We start from the raw sequence: 20,434 nt of genomic DNA, 5'->3' as shown, positions 1-20,434 counted from the left end.
GTATCTGGATTAAAAATCCCAGGCTTCGACTGGGATCTGAACCCAGTACCTACCAGCCTGTAGACCAATGGCCTAACCACGACGCCACCGAGGCCGGTCGGATCTTTTATATGCACCATCACACAGACAGGGTAGTACATACCACAGTTTTTGATATATCAGTCATGGTGCACTGGCTGGAACGAGAAATGGCCCAATGGGCCCACCGACGGGGATCAAACCCATACCGACCACGCATCAAGCGAACACTACCGCTGGGCTACATCCCGCCCCCTGTTAACTTTATAATGCAAAATGATAAATTTCTCAAAGCGTAACATTTTATTGCACAAAATAATATATTATATACATATATTTGCACCCACACACATACCTTCATATCTGCCTATATACATATAATAATAAAGTCCAGAATAACAATGTCATGTTAGTGGACAAACGGATAAATTAATAATTGCAAGTGGAGTGGATTTGAGGAGATCATGCCATTATTGTTTAAAAGATTGAATTTCATTAAGTATATATATATATATATATATATATATATATTTAATGATAAAAGGTGTCAAAAAAAGTTTATTCAGCCATCAAAAACAATTTATGGAAATTTAACAACTTTTTCATCACAGACTGTAGTAACAATATGAAACTTTGTTAATCAGCTTAGACAAGAATGATCTGATGTGGCTGAACATGAAAATGGATTAATAAATAGCATTATATAAATGACAAATTGAAAGAAGTCTGATTAAAACAAATAAAACATGTCCCAGCTGTTTAAAATATTTCATAATTTCACCCGGGATTAAAGGCACAGACCCTAGTTTTATCCTGTAAAAAATGGACACTAAGTTTAGTTAATTTACATAACTGTAAATCATTTGGATAAAGTTACAATAGAGTGAAGGAAGAGTGTGTGATGTTAAAACTGGGAAATATCCTTAAAAATAAGACTACAACTCGAATCAATAACTGCTACTTCTCAAACACAAGTGCGTTATTAAAAATATGAAACCTGCATTTTTTGGTATTCAAAACACCAAGATGAACACTTCGGTTCTGTGGAAATAGATAATCTAAAGAATAAAATAAAAGTAATGTTTGATTTCAGTGATCATAAAAATCGCTAATGGTGAAAAATATGCTGTAGTGTTTAAAAACTAGAGTCTGTCCCTTTAACTGTGAACTCATTCATACTGCTCCATTGAAAATGTATCACTCAATTTTCAGTTGTTATTGTTATTGCATTAGTGAGGATGCTCTAAAACATCAAATTTGTAAAAACAATGTGGGTTACTTACCATAATAAAAAAAAACTACAGTCTGATTGCTACATTTTCAACAGAGTTCAGTATATTATTCTCTATTCATTTGAGACAAATTGCTTGTAATTATTATATTTCACATAAAATCATCTTTCTTCATGTTCCAAGCACAGGTATCCCCAAACATTAACGTCAGATATGTTATAGTAATGTATATATATATATATATATATATATATGTAACTATAGTATTTGTATTAGGGGTTTCTGTTTGGGGGTACCTGTGGTTCCAAATACATACACTCCGTGAGATCTAGGACAAATTATACAGAAGTATTATCTTATAATTTACCTTCATTTACAAATGTCATTTCTCAACTAATATATTAAAGTCTTTAAACGTATTCTGCGATAAGGTGCTCTGTACAAAACTAGTGTCACAAGATGTAAAATAGTTCACATAAATATATTGTTTACAAAGAGACTGAATACACTCATACATTCGAGTAATGATGCAATGTTTTCAATTATTTAAAGTTTTTCTGTTATTCAGATATTCATAATTAATATCAAATACTATTTATGGATTGTCACCCCTCCCCATCTCATCACATGCATGTCACATCAACTAATCGATGCACCGGTCTTTGGGAAAGTTAACTTTGGCATTTGTAGCTTGTCTGGTATGACAATAAATCTACCAGTATTTAAATAACTAGAAATGCACACATTTATTGTAAACAAAACAAAGTAGCACATGAATTGAACCCCAAATCATCCAATTAAAAATCTTGCAAGAGTTCATAATCACGTTATTAAAGAGAAAAGAGAAAAATACATTTTTATTTAATGATGCATTCAACAAATATTTATTTATGGTGTCGGACATACATGTATATGTATGGTTAAGAACTACACAGATGAGAGAGAAAAACCCATTGTCGTCACTCCATAGGCTACTCTTTTTCAATTTACTACTTAGTAGCAAAGGATTTTTTTCATATGCACCAACCCATAGACAGGAATGTACAAACAAGGATGTCAACAGGAAAAATGAAGTCAAGCATAGTGAGAAAAAGGTATGAGCAAAAACGTTTTAAAATCTGTTTGTCACAAGTCACAATGATCTAAGACAAATGGTCTAAATAACCACACAAAAAAGTAAGAAATGTAGAGATCTGGCTGGAATGAGAAAGAGCTTATCAAAGAGGAATCCAACAGGACAAAAAGTGGATTAAAATGTATAGTACGATAAAAACAAAAAGAGAAAATAGGCACTATACGGCACACCACCATCAATAATCGTTACAGGTAGTTAAAACACATTTTTATATATGGTGAAAGTGACAACCTGTAATCAGTGGCCACCTATCTAAGTGAATAGTTTTGACAACCATTTTGGTGACCACTTAGAACAGGCTTCACTGTACATGTAAACGTAACATGGCCGGACATTATTTCTTTCAATAACAGTATATATACAAAGTATTTTTTATCATAATATAAAGATACATGAGTTAGTAAAATAGCTGCCATATTAAAAAAATATATAATTTTTTTATATCACTGGTATATCACATAATATATGAATGTCATATTGACATTTATGACCCCAGCAGTAACTCGTAACTAGGAAAATATTTTTCATATTTTCTCAGTGAGAAATATTCTGCTTTGGTGCAATGTGCACTCCAGAATATATTGAAATTTGTTTTTTGAAAATTATCTGTGAACATGATTAAAATACAAAGTTATAGCAATATTCAAAACAATGTATAAAGAGGTCTACATAGTTTCTATACGAGTATATACATGTATGTATATATATTAAAAAAATAAGGTTTTAGAAAAAAGAATAGCTGGGGTAATAAATAGAACAAACTCGGTACATAGAGGTTAATACCAGTGATTTTGGTTATCGTCAATACCATACATTAGGAATACAAATTGTATTATGCAAGTATAATACATTATTTTTATTTCTAATATATAACACTGACGATACAGAAAGGCACAAGTGTAATAATCTCTTTTATCATATAATCTCAAGCTTAATACAAACTGTTTTTGTAAACACTATACACAACTTTAATTCCAGTCAGCCATTACGCAATATTCAAATGACAAGAATATGTTGCGCTGAACGCTGGAAAGCTTGCAGTGTAAAGTTGCTATTAAAACGTTTGTGTTAGATGACTATGCGTGCATACATCAATTATGGAATGTCACCACCATCACCAAATTCTCAAAGTATGTGATCTGAAAAATATCATATACATGTACTTTGACTGTATTAGAAGTGCTAGATACTATATGATAAAAGTAATTATCCTCTATATATCAATGATATATTAGCACATAATTAACATTCCCATTATATAAACACATCATTGACATGATGTCAGCACATGATGGCCATAAATGGCATATAATCATATTAATCTGTAAATAAAAATAAACTGCTAAAATATGGTCACATTAGTAAACGTCATCATTAATTCCACCACTTTTGCATCATATAGTTCTGATTACTCTCCCTGATGAAACCAAACTGAGAGTAGAACTTAACCAAGGGGTCACGACACTCGAGCGAAACCTTGTAACAGCCAACCTTTTCACTTAGTAGAGTCATGCTGTCCACCAGTCTGCAAGAGAGTGACAAATATATTTAACACTTTTCATACAAAACAAAAGGTGCTTATATATAGAGATTATTATACTGATTTGACCAAATTAGTGTCGGGATTCTTGTATTGCCCAAGTGAGAGTGAAGGTAACACATGAATCCTGACATGACTTTCGAAAATATCTACAATTCACACAAAGTGTAATGTTTTATTAGGCGCATTATATTGACACTGCTTCCAAAAATTACCCCATTTGTTGTACACATAAAATCATTAGTTTGTTTGTTTTCTTTGACACTACTAGAGCACATTGATTTATTAATCATTGGATACTTAATGTCAAACATTTGGTAATTTTGAGTCTTAGAGAGGAAACTCACTACATTTTTCCATTAGCAGCAAGGGATCTTTCATAAAAAAGTTTGTTTTGTTTAACGACATCACTAGAGCACAGGGGCAGGATGTAGCCCAGTGGTAAAGTGTTCACTTGATGCGCGGTCGGTCTATGATCGATCCCTGTCGTTGGACCCATTGGGCTATTTCTTGTTCCAGACAGTGCTCCACAACTTGTATAACAAAGGCTGTGGTATGTACTATCCTGTCTGTGGGATGGTGCATATAAAAGATCCCTTGCAGCTAATCGAAAAGAGTAGCCCATGAAGTGGTGACAGCAGGTTTCCTCTCTCAATATCTGTGTGGTCTTTAACCATATGTCTGACACCACATAACTGTAATTAAATGTGTTGAGTGCATCATTAAATAAATATTTTCTTCCTGCCTTCCACTAGAGCACAATGATTTATTAATCATCGGCTATTGGATGTCAAACATTTAGTAATTTTGACAAATAGTCTTAGAGAGGAAACTCGATACATTTTTTCATTAGTTGTAAGGGATCCTTTATATGCACCATCCCAGAGACAGGATAGTACATACCTGGGCCTTTAATGTACCAGTCATGGTGCACTGGCTGGAACAAGAAACTGCTCATTGGCCCACCGACGGGGATTGATCCCAAACCGACCAAACATCTTCCGAGCGTGTTACTACGGGCTACGTCAATAAAAAAATGACCATGGAAAATAATTTGCTGCGGAAAAAATAAGTGTCCAGAGCATTTCCCATGGCAATTTTACCATTAATATGTTTGCAACTCTGGACTGCAAGTAAATTTTAATGATGAGTTTGTTATTTCTTTTGTTTGCCAATATGCTGTAAGATTTATTTATGCCAGTGGCAGTATTCATTGACTAAAAGTGACAACAGTTAACACGCGAATGTCTCATCATCAGGCTGACCATAACACTTCAAGTGACTTGTTGAGTGTATGTTAAACATTTTACTGAAAATAAAACACCCATAGTTCAACAATGTGTAAGCTGTTACCCCCTGCAATCCAGTGGTCCCTGCAATGCACCTGCTATGAACAGTTAACAGAGTTCAATGACCTAGTCGATACTTGCTTAATGCTGATAATTTACATGTATTTTCGATCATGCCTGATGACGCTGAGATTCAGATACTTAGTAATAACTGTGTAGTTACTGTTTTAATATTTACTTTTAATCTGCTTTCAGTTCACAAAGTATATTTTATTTTTAACAATAAAGAAAAAATACATCTTGAAAAAGAAATCAAATATAGTCCACGGCAAAAAAAATGCCACAGAGAACGAAAAATTCTGCCGCAATCTCCGCGGCATTGCTGATTGCTGCAGGCAATTGCAGTGGTTGCCATCCCACAGACAGGGTAGCACATATCATGGTCTCTGATGTACCAGTCATGAAAAGAGAAATAGCCCAATGGGCCCACCGACGGGGATCGATCCCACACAACGCACCCATGACCCTATACTGGTTATAATTCCCTATATATCATTAACTATGTGGATAATAAATACTTGTTACAAACAGAATGCAAATGATGTGTTCAAGTAACAAAAGACAACGACAGTCATTCACAACTTTCACACTGAAAACAGATCATGAAGTGGTTTATAATATCTGTTAAAACCATTAACTCTTCCTGTAGTTGGTAAACAGTGTGAAATATGTGAAAACAGATTATGAAGTGGTTTATAATAACTGTTAAAGCCATTAACTCTTTCTGTAGTTTTTAAACTGTGTAAAATATGTGAAAACAGATTAGGAAGTGGTTTATAATAACTGTTAAAGCCATTAACTCTTCCTGTAGTTTTTAAACTGTGAAATATGTAAAAACAGATTATGAAGTGGTTTATAATAACTGTTAAAGCCATTAACTCTTCCTGTAGTTTTTAAACTGTGAAATATGTGAAAACAGATTATGAAGTGGTTTATAATAACTGTTAAAGCCATTAACTCTTCCTGTAGTTATTAAACAGTGTAAAATATGTTTGGCTGTTACAGTTTTTGTTTTACCATAAGTTAACACTACTAACAACCAGTTCTCAAATGATAATTTTTAACAAATCCAATGTGTTTTTGCTTGTCCTGGTGTTTGTTTTTAATGCCAAATAGAAAACTTAAGGTGCTTATCTCAGAAATTAGGGTCAGCAGAGAATGGGCAGTGAGCAAATATATATGGTCATGTATTGTAAAATCGAGGGTATTCTAAGTTCAAGACTCGGCGATTTTCATGAAATTCGTGAGCATGCTCACGCTTCAACCATTGGTTTTGCTAATTAAAACACCAGAATAGATACCAAGAGGTTATGAACACGTTTCACAGAAATAATGTGATACAAACAGGTATATGTTAGTTTATATAGTTTTTAACTATTTTCACTAATTGATGTTTTCACCCCAGAAACGAAACCCAGTATTATCAAAAATATGGAAGTAAACAAAAATAGTTTGGGTTGGATGATATAAAATGACAGCTTTTGGTCATGTTACACATTGGGAGGGCCACAATAAAGTAATAACATGGGTACTAACAGAATTGGGGGTCTCATCAAATAAACAGCAAATAAAGCACCAACAGATTACTTGAGAGTGGGTTATAATGCCAGAAATTCGCTTTTCATGATTTTTAATTATTGACTACTAAAATCTTTTTCATTTTATATGACTTTCTTACACACCCGTTGGTTAGAAATCATTTATTATTTTTGATAACACATACTTGTTTACACATGTATGTATGTGTGTTATTAATTTCAAGACATATGACTGGCTGCTCCTGCCATACATCCAATAAAACAACAGCACAATCAAAGTTGATTACACTATGACATATAGTTAACCTGACAATCATTTGTCTGTGACGTGTAAGTGTAAGGGCTGTAAATAACTTTTAGTCGAAAAAGATGTTAAAATGTGCTTAAAACCTGATTTTTGAGGATATGTAAGAAATAGAATAATACATTCATGTCCATTAGATACCATTTATCTTACAACTCGCTTTCGCTCGTTTGATACATTTTAAAACAACTTGTTGTGAGATAAATGGTATCTAACAGCCACTAATGTATTATTCTCTATTTATATGATATTGTAATAAATTAAGATAATTTACTTAATTGTTTTATACATTTTATTATATAACCCCCAAATAACTACTACAATTTTTCGAAATTCATTGTTTTATGCATTTTACTGTTTAAATACAAAAGAAATATAAAACGCTCCAGAAACAAAACATTTCTTTTTAGTGACTTCAACTAAATGTGATGTAGTAGAAAGTAACGCTGTGTTTAATCTCAACTTTACAATACTTTAAACAGACGCCATTTGTTTTATGGGGAGTGTGTTTGGAACAATTTTTATTATATCAGCAGTGGACCTTTGTGAACTTTATTTTCATTTGATATTAGTATAAACATATTTATGTACAGTAAGTGAAATTTTTGTTGTTGTCAATTTCAAAGTATGGTCCTTCCGATCAAGTCAAATGTTAGGGTCTCGAAATTACAATACACAACTGTATATTAAATAATTATACTTACAGCTTGCCTAGTTGTTTTCCTCTGTATTGATTACTGACAACAACATCTTCTACTCTCCCTCTCTAGACAAAACGAAACAAAACAAACATTTAACATACAACAGTTTGTTTTGTTTAGCAACACCACTAGAGCACACCGACTTATTAAGCATTGGTTATTTGATATCAAACATGTGGTAATTTTGACATATAGTCTCAGAAAGGAAACCTGCTACATTCTGTCATTAGTAGCAAGGGATCTTTTATCTGCACTATCCCACAGACAGTATAGCACATACCACGGCCTTTGATATACAAGTCATGGTGCACTGGCTGGACATTTAACATACAAATACAATAGTTCCTATTACTGATCTTGTCAGTATTAAAGGGTGGGATGGATGGATGGTTGGGTGAATGGGTGGTGGGTGGATGGATGGAGACTGTCAGGTTGGGAAGGGGTGGATGGATAGATGGTCAGGTTGTGGATGAATGGATGGATGGATGGATGGATGGAATGGAAGTTGACGATCAAGATGGAGAAGGTTGGATGGACAGATGTGGGTGGATTGATGGAAACTGTCAGATTGGGGAGTGGGTGGTGGATGGATGGATGGATTGATAGTCAGGTCAGGGGATGGATGGATGATCAGGTTCAGGGAGTTGGTGGTGGATGGATGGATTGATGGTTGGGGGTGGTGTATAGATGAATGGTAGGATGGCAGGAAGGATGGTAGGAAGAATAGATGGATGAATGGACAGTCAAGTCAGTGAGTGGGTAGTGGATGGATGGATGGACAGACGATCAAGTTTGGGGAGTGGATGTGGGATGGATGGATGGATGGACAGACAGTCAAGTCAAGAAGTGATGGGAAGGAGGAATGGTCTTAGAGAGGAAACCCGCTACATTTTTCCATTAGTAGCAAGGGATGTTTTATATGCACCATCTCATGACAGTGTAGTACATACCATGGCCTTTGATATACATGTGTACCACTGGTTGGAACAAGCTCAATGGGCCCACCGATGGGGATCGATCGACCAACCTAGCATCAAGCGAGCGCTTTACCACTGGGCTACATCCAGCAACTTGATGGATGAACAGATGGCTGGATGAACAGATGGCTGGATGGCTGGATGGCTGGATGGTTGAGTAGATGATGGTTGAATGGAAGGAAGGTCAGAACGACACCTCAGCATATTTTAAACCATGACTACTATATTTGGTGCTTAACATGGTTATTTTGACTCATGGTTGAGAGAAAAACAGGAAACCTGCTGCTGCCTCAAAAACTACTATTGATAAAACAGCAAAGATTTTTATATGCACTTTCCCATAGACAGGAAAATACATACCAAGGTCTTTGATGTACCAGTTGTGGAGCACTGGTTCCATCTGTGTTCTCTGCACCTAAGGTGAGCCCTCTACCACTTTCTACATTTTGCTAAGAAACTATGCATGGATGGATGAATGATTAGGTCGGGTATGGGTGGATGAATGGATGGATGGACAATGGAGTTGAGTCTGTATTGGATGGGTGGATGATCATATGTATGTTTTAGAGCCAGCGGATTTGCTCAGAATGTATGGGTGAGACAGCCAGTTGCCTTACTATGTACCAATGTTAAATTGGTAGAGAATCAATTTTGTTCAGTATGTATGTTTTCATTACCATGTTCACAGGCAATCTATTTGATGTGAACAAATTATAAAATATCACGTTAGGCCTGGTACTTTTAAATTACCAGTGGCATAGAGGGTTTACTTTTTAAATAGGTAATACAGTAACATGAGGGTCATTGTGTTTAGTATGCATAATATAGTATTTATTATTAAACTTAAATGTTTACCGCGGAGGCATCATGTATAAACTTGATTTCCTTGACAAGTGTGCCTGTGCCTATAACTTGGTTTGTCTCTGTGTCTTCTAATACTGTCACATAATAATTATCAGCGCAGTTCTTCATCTGGTTAAACCTAGCTGAAATGCAGAACAAAAACATACACACACACGTACTTTTAATATTTAAGCATTTAGAATAGACTGACTTCTATTTTCTTCATGATTTCCTTTATAATCTAGGTCACAAACACATTTCTTAGTAAAACAGACAATGATTGATAATATATACAATATTAACTGACACCAGACACGTAAGTTTATTAAAACTGTATTTTGTTATTTTATTTGCCTGAATAAAGATCAGATATAGGATCTGAAGAGTGATTACAATTATAACAATTATTTTAATTGAAGAATAACTAGTTATACCTGTGTATTGTTCTCTGGTCAAATCTCCTACTCTTGTTAACTGTTCTAGTAGCTGAAGAAAACCTAAAATTAAAATAATTTAACGTGAATATAAAAGACAACAAAACACCAAACAGTAAATAATTATTGACAGGTATGTTGAAGTAATCCAAAACTCATTTGGGTTTATGATCTAAAATAATTTGCAAAATTTAATAATATATATATACAACATTTTACTGTCAAAACTTTACTTACAAAAGGTTCTTTCCTAAAGTCACTAACCTGGTAAATATTCCATTAAGTACATACATATACATAAGCATGCAATGCAGCACATTATTTCTAAAATGTTCAGTGTAAACTATGACACAAGAACTTGGATGTTGGTCAATGAAATAAAAATGTCAGGATGATCAAATAGATTGTGGTAACCAATAGTTTTTGGGTTTTTTTTCAGGGGTGGGATATGTGCATCATAGCTTGGAATTGTTTTTTCTATTATGGTACAGCACATCTATTCTGGTCACAACCTTTAAAATTTACCTAGTGACTATGTCTGTTAAGTCACAACATTATATATAAGTATATATATCAATAATTTAATTAAGTTATACTATACATTTACATAGCATTTTAAAAACATTGCTGTACGCTACTTTTAAAGATGTTCAATGAAAAGAAAGGAATATTTGTTTTTAGACACCTCAGCACATTATCAGTCATGGTTATAAATGGTTATTTTGATACATGGTCTGGAGAGTGAGAGAGAAAATCTGCCAAATAGGCTACTCTTACCAACATAAATCAAGGAATATTTTACACACTTTCAAACAGCCTATCACACAGCCTTCGATAATTTTGTCATAGGAGACTCGAGATGGGTTGGGGAGGGGGTGGGGGGTGGGGGGTGGGGGGACACAATGTGTCCATCGAGTGTGATCAAAACCATGACATACAGAACCTTAGTTGAGCACTCTACCACTGAGCTACATCCCGTCTCATGTTAAATGCAGGACAGAGACATGTTTACAGTTTAAGTGATCAAGCTAAATGTCAAACTGTGTAAACCACTGTTGCCATCAAGGAATTTACACAGGGCTTAGAGCCAGTTTGTTATGAGGAAACCTGTTTCTGCTAAAACTCTTTCACGTTTGACAGTAACACGATGCTTACACGACTATAAACCCCAAGCTGTACCCACTACCTCACATCAATAATTCAAAACTTGCAACACAAGTGACAAGTGAGGCTTTGGAGTGTTAACACTGAAACAATGCACAGTTTATGCTGCAATAAAACATTTTATTGTTTATATATACTACTCAAAAGAATTTAAGGGTCAAAAATGTATAACCAAATAAGTTTCAGAGTGTATTAGATTGATGATGTAAACTACACCAAAAATTTAATTTATTGTTCCATATTTACAAAAAACACACAAATAAACGTCACTGTATACAAGAAAGTCACATGACATGCTGTCAAAGTTGAAGGTTGTCAAACATGGATTTTACACATTAGAACATTCGTTTAATAGTGTGTGAATCCACCCCTGGCGCGAATACACTCGACACATCGTTGCCTCGTGCTGTTGATCAGACGTCTGAAGAACTCATGGGGAATGGCCTGCCACTCTGCCATAAGAAGTTGACCCAGATCATGAAGGTTGGCCGGAGGGGCATGGTTATCCCAAACTCTCCTGCCTAATTCGTCCCAGGCGTTCTCTATTGGGGCCAAGTCAGGCGAATATGCCCGCCAATCCATCCTGGCGATACCTTGTTGTCTGAGAAAGTCCGTTACCACCCTGGCGCGGTGGGGTCTGGCATTGTCATCCTGCAGAACTGCCCCTGCCTGGGAGAACCAACGGCCGGATAATCTCATTCAGATAGCGGATTCCATTCAGATTGCCATCCACCACATAGAGGGGGGTCCTGTGGTGGATAGAGATGCCGCCCCACACCATGACGCTGCCACCACCGAACCGGTGACGTTGTCTAACGTTAACGTCAGCGAAGCGCTCCCCAGGACGTCTGTAGACACGAACCCGACCGTCGTTGAACTGGAGACTAAACCTGGACTCATCAGTGAACATCACTCGACCCCACTGAACACGTTGCCACCGCAGATGAAGTGTGCACCAGTGACGTCTGGCCGTTCTGTGACGTGGTAGGAGTGGTGGTCGAACAGCCTGGCGACGGCAGCGTAGATTATTGACTCTCAGACGATTGCGTATGGTTTGATCAGACACTCGAGTTCCAGTCGCAGTCCGCAGATTGTCACGTAATCGGCATGCAGTGGTTGTGCGTTGACGTAGAGCCATATTGGTGATGTAGCGGTCCTCTCTATTTGTAGTGCTTCGGGGTCTTCCCGAACGTGGACGATTTCGAACAGAATTCGTTGCTTGGTACCGTTGCCACAGTCGGCCAACGACACTCCGACTGACACCAAGTCTCAGAGCAACATTTCTATGCGTATTGCCATCCTGAAGCCAAGCAATAGCCCTTCTTCGATCGTCAGTTGACGTCGTACCAGTGTCGAATTTGGAGTGTGCACCGTACACGAACGCAAGCTCCAATTATACGGAAATTCAGCATTGGGAACATGGAATACACATGCAAAGCGTGCAAATGAAGCGCTTTGTGAAAAAGCAAGTTATGGGCACTTAGCAGACCTTTCGCTTTCGCCCTAATTTACGTGCAAATGTAAGCATGTTTTCGCCATTAGAACTAGTCGACAGTGTCAATGACAGTGGATTTTAATTCATTTATGGGTTGCTTAGACCCACTTTCGTCAAAATGGAACAACACCATGCGTGACATTATGGTCTAGCTAATATAATTGACATTCAGAAAATAATGTCGAAAATATCGTCTGACCCTTAAATTCTTTTGAGTAGTATATTTATAATTTATCTGCAGAATTGTATAAATTATGATTAACTTTCAGCAGTTAAGATGTCTAAACAGGACCCAAAATTCACCAAATGAGGTCTGAAAATCTCTAGCCAAATTCAAGTTTCAGTTATCAAAACAAAATATAACAAAATTAAGGTTCTTTAAATAATTGTATTTAATTTTCAAATTACTATGACAGTTTAATCATGAAATGTATTTGCAAAATTAAACTAATTTCAATAGAGCAATTTTAAATTAGTGAATGACAGCTTAAACCCTGCTTGTTATATATTACAAAGCATGAATTTCAAAGAGAGAAATTAATTTTATGTAAATAAAGTATTCTAGTTTCAAGAATACTAATTCCTACCTCTGTCATAATCTCCTAAACACAACGGTCTCATAATGAGATTTTCCCCTGGGTGTTCAGGTGAGATGGGGGGATCATACTGTGCTACTGACTTGCTGAAATCTATTTGTTTGAGAATTTCAGGGTCATACTGGGGCACGTCCTCAACTCCATTCTGAAAATAAGTTTTATAACCTTTTAAAAGAACAGAAAACATTTCAGTGGATTCAGTTTAGAACTGCATCTCCACAATGCAGGTGGGTGTGCAGTTAATTAGTATATATGTAGTTTGGTACATACAAGATCAAATCTGAAAATCACAAAATTAAAGGTTATGGTGAATCAGTAGATATTTCACAATTAGGTCATGCACAAATGATCATAACAAAAGTAGTGAGTTAGGTTTTTTGTTCACTTTGAACTTGAACCAATGGGTCAAGGACTCAACAACAAAATTAAATATTATTCAATGCTTTGAGTATTTAATTAATTAATTAATTTATTTTGTTTTTATATTGCAATAATGTCGATGAACAACAATACAGAATGATTATGAATCAAGGTAATTTTTGTCCAAATATATTAATTTCACAGAATCACTTTTGTGTCTCCAAGCATACAACCGGCCTCGGTGGCGTCGTGTTTAGGCCATCGGTCTACAGGCTGGTTGGTACTCGGTTCGGATCCCAGTCGAGGCATGGGATTTTTAATCCAGATACCGACTCCAAACCCTGAGTGAGTGCTCCGCAAGGTTCAGTGGGTAGGTGTAAACCACTTGCACCGACCAGTGATCCATAACTGGTTCAACAAAGGCCATGGTTTGTGCTATCCTGCCTGTGGGAAGCGCAAATAAAAGATCCCTTGCTGCTAATCGGAAAGAGTAGCCCATGTAGAGGCGACAGCGGGTTTCCTCTCCAAATCTGTGTGGTCCGTAACCATATGTCTGACGCCATATAACCGTAAATAAAATCTATTGAGTGTGTCGTTAAATAAAGCATTTCTTTCTTTCTTTCCAAGCATACAAAACATGTTCCGCTAGAACATCCCTTGGTTGGGATGATGATCAAGGAACATTTTGTTTTCAAAATTTTGATTAGCAATATTTTGAGTCAAATGACAATTGATTAGCAATTACTGTTTAGTGTTTTAAAATTGTGTAGCAATCTCTGAAACTTGCATTGTGAGTTGCGATACAAAACTGAATAAAATGTTGGCATTAGGGGCAATGAAAAGGCAGATTCAGCTGCCAAGTAGGCCTATACTTTGAATTTGCCCCATGCCAATTGTTAGTCATTTTAAACATCACGTTAACCAATATATCTTTTTGACTTGGCAAAATGATTGGAACAGTGTGAATGAGAGCAAGCTTAATTTTGTCAAGTCAGTCCTGGGAAAGTGGCAGTCCTACAGGTGGTGCAGGAAAGTTGAGGTAGTCTTGTGTCGAGCTTGCATCGAGCTTGGCATTTAACACATTCATTTATTTTAAAGATTCTCTTCCTCAGTGTGAACAATGCAAGTGTACACTAACAATACGGCATATTTTTGTAAACTGTAATCATGTGAAGCCAACAAGAAAAGATATATTTGATAACAGAAATATATTAGAATCTTTTAAATTCCATCCAGATTTAATTTTTAAAGTTTTAAAAACATTTTGATTTTTATACAGTTTTAAAATATACTTACCTTGACATTCATACTGTATTGTACTTTTACTCATAGCTCTTTACATTGGGTTTTTAAAAAATAGAATTTTATAAGTTTTATTTCTAATGTAATCCTATTCATATATTTACCTTTGTTTGACAACCAGCCGATGTGTATTTTTGTGCTGGGGTGTCATTATACATTCAGTCAGTCAGTCAGTCAAAACAAACACTTGTTTCAGGTCTCAAAACTGACCAAAAAATATGGTGGCCAAAAACAAATATATCTGGGCCACTAAAATTTCATTTTCAGTAGCCCAAACTTGCTTTAGGTAGCCCAAACACAAAATATTCATATTTCAGTTTTATGTGAAATATTTAAGCATATGAAATATGCTTCTAGATAGAAAATTTACCAACATACATGATACTGAAATGAAAAATTAAAAGAAAACACTGACATGAACAAATTATTTACTTATTTTGTACATATATACTCCTTGCTCATGACATCGTGGGTTCCACGTTATCGCGGCATTTACATTTTTGCGGTTTAGCAGGTGCAATGCCCCTGGTGGCACGTTTATTATTAGAAATGTGATTACAGACAACACATTATTTTACCCGTAAGTATTCATAGTTTTACTGTTTGGTCATAAAATAACAGAGTGTGAGATTTTACTGACACTCCCATGCTTATAAATAGCCCCTGTACTTAACATACATGCATACAATTCTGCTCCGACAGCTATCCAACTGTCGTCTGGTTGTTGACAATCAAAACAAGGCTATACACGGTCACAGTGTTACTATATTTAGAACGCACGACCTCTAGAAAAGTATGGAAACATTTAAGGGCCCTGCCTATATTTATTAGCAATTTAAACAAAACATAACTTTTAATATGTTCTATTCTTGGTTCCACTCGATAAATATTGAATCTATAACTGTTGAATCTTACTGATATGATGAACAATTTAAAAAATGCCCACATGGTCTTGCAGAATAATAATAATGATTATTACCGACTTTTCCATTGGAAAATGTAAATATTTTACTACAACTGAAAAATAAAACGTTTTTAAGTTGACTTTTCTTCGTTCTTGTGTTCAAGTTTGTTTACTAGAAATTACTACAAATGTGTGTACAAAAAGAGCCATTTTTGAATTGTGCGGTCCACCGTATTGTAACGTTTGCGATTTATTGGAATACCGTGGTAATCTCCCTTGAACATAAGCCAGTGCTATGGTATACTTCCATCAACTGTTTTAATGTTAGAACTGCATTTATTTGTCAATGTCTAGCCCGAGTACTCTGACTGTAAGAGAGCTAGATGGACATTTGGACATAAATATACTCTCATTACAGTCAGAGACCAAGCTATGTATTTTTTTGGCAATTGCTGACAAACCAAAAAGTTGTCAAAGAATTCCACTCTAATACCACAACAATCCTATGTTTGACGTGAAATACCTTTACATCGATCATTTTCGAATTAACTGATTAAAAGAAATTCAGATATTAATCACTAATACACACACTACAGAAAGAAACCCGACAGCACCCACATTCAGCTAAGCTTCGGCAAACTCCGGACAGCAGAATTCTAAGTTCGCCGACCTATATCCTGACGATGCGTCACGGGATCACCCATTCAGCCATTCCGTCTTCCAGGGGCCGTCTCAAAACGACATGTGCCCGACAATCACCAAAACAAGTTTGTTTTGTGTAACGACAACACTAGAACACATTGATTCATTAATCATCGGCTATTGGATGTCAAATATTTGGTAATTTTATCACTGTGTTAGAGAGGAAACCCTCTACATTTTATCATTAGTAGCAAGTGATCTTTTATATGCACCATCCCACAGACAGGATAGCACATACCACAGCCAAACATTGACGAAAATTGCCGAACTCTTGATGAGTCGACCTCATTTGGACTTGGAATCTACTATGGAAATAATAGATCAATAAAAATAATGAATAATGAAAAATGAAAAAAAGCCTCATGTGTTTTTAAAATTGTTCGGACGCAAATCTATAACTTTCATTCTCTTGGCCTAATAAAAATATTAATAAATGATTGAATAGGTCTTTATAATTTATTAGTAATTTATCCTCAAATATTACTAAATTAAATAATAAAATGTATGTCTCACCTCAAAAGGAACTGACATGATTATTAAGCTAACTTCATTTAACTAAGATTGTTAACTTAATAAAATTGTCACAACGTGGCTCTATTGATCCTGATGTGACAAGCCAAATTTTATATCCGCTATTTTCCTTGACGTCACACTGCATTTGACAGGTATACCTGCAAATAGACATTTACTCTATCGTTTTCTTTTGCGTATGGGATAAAAGCGTAAGACGGTTTCTGGAACAGTGTACTTTTGACCTTTTTGACCTAAAGAAAAAATATGATAGTCTTACACCCATAGTCTAAAGAGAGAAATGTCTTAAATATAACTTATATTAAATATATAAAACGTTAATAGTTATATCACAATATTTCGTAAAATATATTATAGGCAATGCTACCAATAAATAGTTTTAAAATGTGTTTAATGTCAGCATTTTACCAAATTGTTCGAGATTATTTAAAATGGCTGCGCCCATAATTCACATTTTAAGACAAAATATTCCAAAGAAATGCCTGTTCCATGGGAGTTATTACCTGCTAGATACTCACACTTTTAACGTATTATTACCAGACTTTGCTAGCGTTTGTAAGCGATGGTTCAGGTTTTTGCCACGTTCGGAAGCTGTGTTAAATTTGAAAAACAACTCGTCCACATGTGCAAAAATATTGAAAAATCCATATTCAGTGAATATAGACCAGCGTAAAACACTTGTGTTATCACGCATGCAAAATAAAACACTTTGCTTATTAAATAGTCTAGGGAATAGCAGGATCAACAGTAAATGTTTGCCAGTTACTGGATGTGTTTATTCAAAACTACAGTTGGACACTGTATTTAATCCAAGATACAGTGTTGTCAGACGGAACAAGATTTCATATGATATTAAACATAGAAAGTCTGAGTTGGATAGAAAAAAGATCTTCAGAGGAGGGGTAAGTCACTAAGTGTCATAATTTGATATTTATTTATTGAGTTTTGTGTGACCTTTGTATTAGTCCACTGCCAAATCAACCAAATTCCAGAAATCTTCCTGGATTCATGACCATCTCAGATTTTAATGACATTGTACCCATTTGTCAATGTGCAGCCATATAAATGATGGATGCATGCAAAATTTTAGTGACAAATTCTAACTAGTTTTGAATATATCTGGTCAAATGCTATCATATTCAATCACAGTCTATTGTCCTTCTGACTTTCCTACAAAATATTTTTATTATTAATAATTTCAGTTTGGTTTGATGTAAGAAGAAAAGTAAAAGTGTTTTGAAAATAACCCCCAAAACCACTATTTTTGTATACAACTTAAAAAACAATCGGCTCAGAAATAAATAACTTTGAGTAAATTCCATAGTACTTATGAAAAAAGGCATTCCCTGTGGGATGGACTATAATTAAGTCATATGGCCGTGCCCTTTAATTTGCCACATTTGAAGCCTGTGTTAGCGATATGGCCCGGGGTATAGAACTTTTATATATTGTTTTTCTCCTATTAAATAGCTTTGCTTAACAAAATTAATTGTGACTCTATACAAATCGTAGTCACTTCATACCATAGTCATTTGAACCTTTTGTACCATCCATTTTGTTCCATACTGCCTGGTCATTTTCTACCCTAATAATTTTGTGCCATTGCAAAAAGTAATTTAGTACCCAGGTCATTCTGTGTCAAATCACCCCAAAAACCAGATATTTTAAACCCGACCATCTCAGATTTTTATGAAACTTGGTATACTTGTTGATTGGGATCGATTTTTGGCCAAAATGGGCGTGGCCGCCAATCTTTGAACCCTCATATCTCAGGAACTACTGGGCCAATCGTCATAAAATTGGTATTGCTGGAAAAGCAATTTGACAAGGATTCCAAATCTGCCATTATTGTTCAGATTGGGATAAACTGACCTTGAAATTGACCTTGTGGATCACATGACCTTGAGATGACCTTTCTTGAAATTTAATCTCCCACATGTTAACTAAAACATAAAAGTTTCAGAGGTGTAATATTCTTTGTTTAGCAGCAATACACATTAAAAAATTGCACGTCCATGAAAATAACACCTTTTCTGCCATTAACATCTGATTAGCTATACTGAAGTAAACCTGAATGACCAATTCCTGATGCTAGGAATCACCATCTCTCTTGAACACCAAGTAATACATTGTAGGCCTACATGCTATGATCATATGATTATCAAACTACTTCCCTCATTGCCTTCTCACCAGTTCAGCCATCACAGAATCATTCGGTCACCCACTTCCCCCATAGTCTTGCAATTCTAGCATCATCCTTTTTACTCAAAGAGTACATCCGTCGAGAAGATGCAATAGAAGGTGTATCAATGATACAGAAGATGTCCCCTTCACTAATCCAACAAGTGTCTTCTTTGTTTGGCCAGTGAAATAACTTAGAAGGTACTTGAGGGTGCATGAAACGAATGAAGAAGTCTCCATGCTCTTCTGAAATGTCCTCAAGTAGCCCAACCCATGCCTCATTGTAATACAGACAACAAACAGTTTTGCTTCTTGGCTTCAATGGGAGGCTCCTCTAGTAACTCTGTCATATCATTCTCAGAATTCTGGACAGATACTAGTTCTGGTGGGTCACTCTGCAGGCTCAGCTTGTAGGCATGCATCTTTGACTTAGACACTAGAACTAACCGGTGAAGTTGCTGTGTTCCCTTGACTGTTTTAGCCACTTGAAACCTTCCTTGTAGTTCCAACTTATGCTTTGTCATGTGTTCTGGTTTGAATATTAAACCTCTGAAACTTTTATGTTTCAGTTAACATGTGGGAGATTAAATTTCAAGAAAGTCATCTCAATGTCAAATATTTGGAATCCTTGTCAAATTGCCTTTCCAACAATACCAATTTTATGAAGAATGGCCCAGTAGTTCCTGAGATATGAGGGTTCAAAGGTTGGCGGCCACACCCATTTTGGTTGAAAATCTAAAAATTGGGGGGGGGGGGGGGGTGTGTGTCTCCCACACCACTGGTTCAATTGGCCTAATATTTCAGATTTGGTGCTGTGGGATCCCAATCAACAAGTATACCAAGTTTCATAAAAATCTGAGACGGTCGGGTTTAATCCATTGGGTGATTTGACATAGAATGACCCACCCTAGTCATTTCATACCAGTATATATACCAAGTGAAATGACTATATCATATGAACAGTTGTACTATGGTTTTGCCACGAAGATACAATGTTTTGGGTTTTTTTTAACTTTATTTTGACAGTTGGAAATTCATAACACGTTACTGTGCAACATATTCATATTGATAGACATGATACCCATCAATTGTTATTTCCATTTTACCTGACCTGATCAGACCTTCATT

General features: G+C 35.6%; 2 protein-coding genes across 2 annotated transcripts in view; one reads left to right on the top strand and one right to left on the bottom strand.

Annotated features, from left to right (window-relative positions):
- Positions 1 to 302: 302 nt before the first annotated feature.
- LOC121371437 (glucosamine 6-phosphate N-acetyltransferase-like) lies at positions 303 to 17,249 on the bottom strand. The gene is made up of 6 exons (XM_041497318.1): positions 17,108 to 17,249; positions 13,318 to 13,471; positions 10,072 to 10,134; positions 9,650 to 9,780; positions 7,821 to 7,882; positions 303 to 3,910 (listed from the first exon to the last, which is right to left on the bottom strand). The coding sequence occupies exons 1-6, from the start codon at positions 17,123 to 17,125 to the stop codon at positions 3,760 to 3,762; spliced, it is 579 nt and encodes a 192-aa protein (XP_041353252.1). The 5' UTR covers positions 17,126 to 17,249; the 3' UTR covers positions 303 to 3,759.
- Positions 17,250 to 17,567: 318 nt separating this feature from the next.
- The window catches only part of LOC121372378 (cardiolipin synthase (CMP-forming)-like), a 16,567-nt gene continuing 13,700 nt past the window's right edge, over positions 17,568 to 20,434 (top strand). Inside the window, exon 1 of the mRNA XM_041498682.1 lies at positions 17,568 to 18,027. Within this exon, the coding sequence (XP_041354616.1) occupies positions 17,818 to 18,027 (210 nt within the window). The 5' untranslated portion in view covers positions 17,568 to 17,817. The remainder of the gene's footprint in view (positions 18,028 to 20,434) is intronic.

Source organism: Gigantopelta aegis, chromosome 4 (assembly GCF_016097555.1).
Source record: "Gigantopelta aegis isolate Gae_Host chromosome 4, Gae_host_genome, whole genome shotgun sequence".
NCBI classification, from domain to species: Eukaryota; Metazoa; Mollusca; class Gastropoda; order Neomphalida; family Peltospiridae; genus Gigantopelta; species Gigantopelta aegis.
Note: the sequence above shows the minus strand (reverse complement) of the source record. Positions and strands in the feature narration are given on the sequence as shown.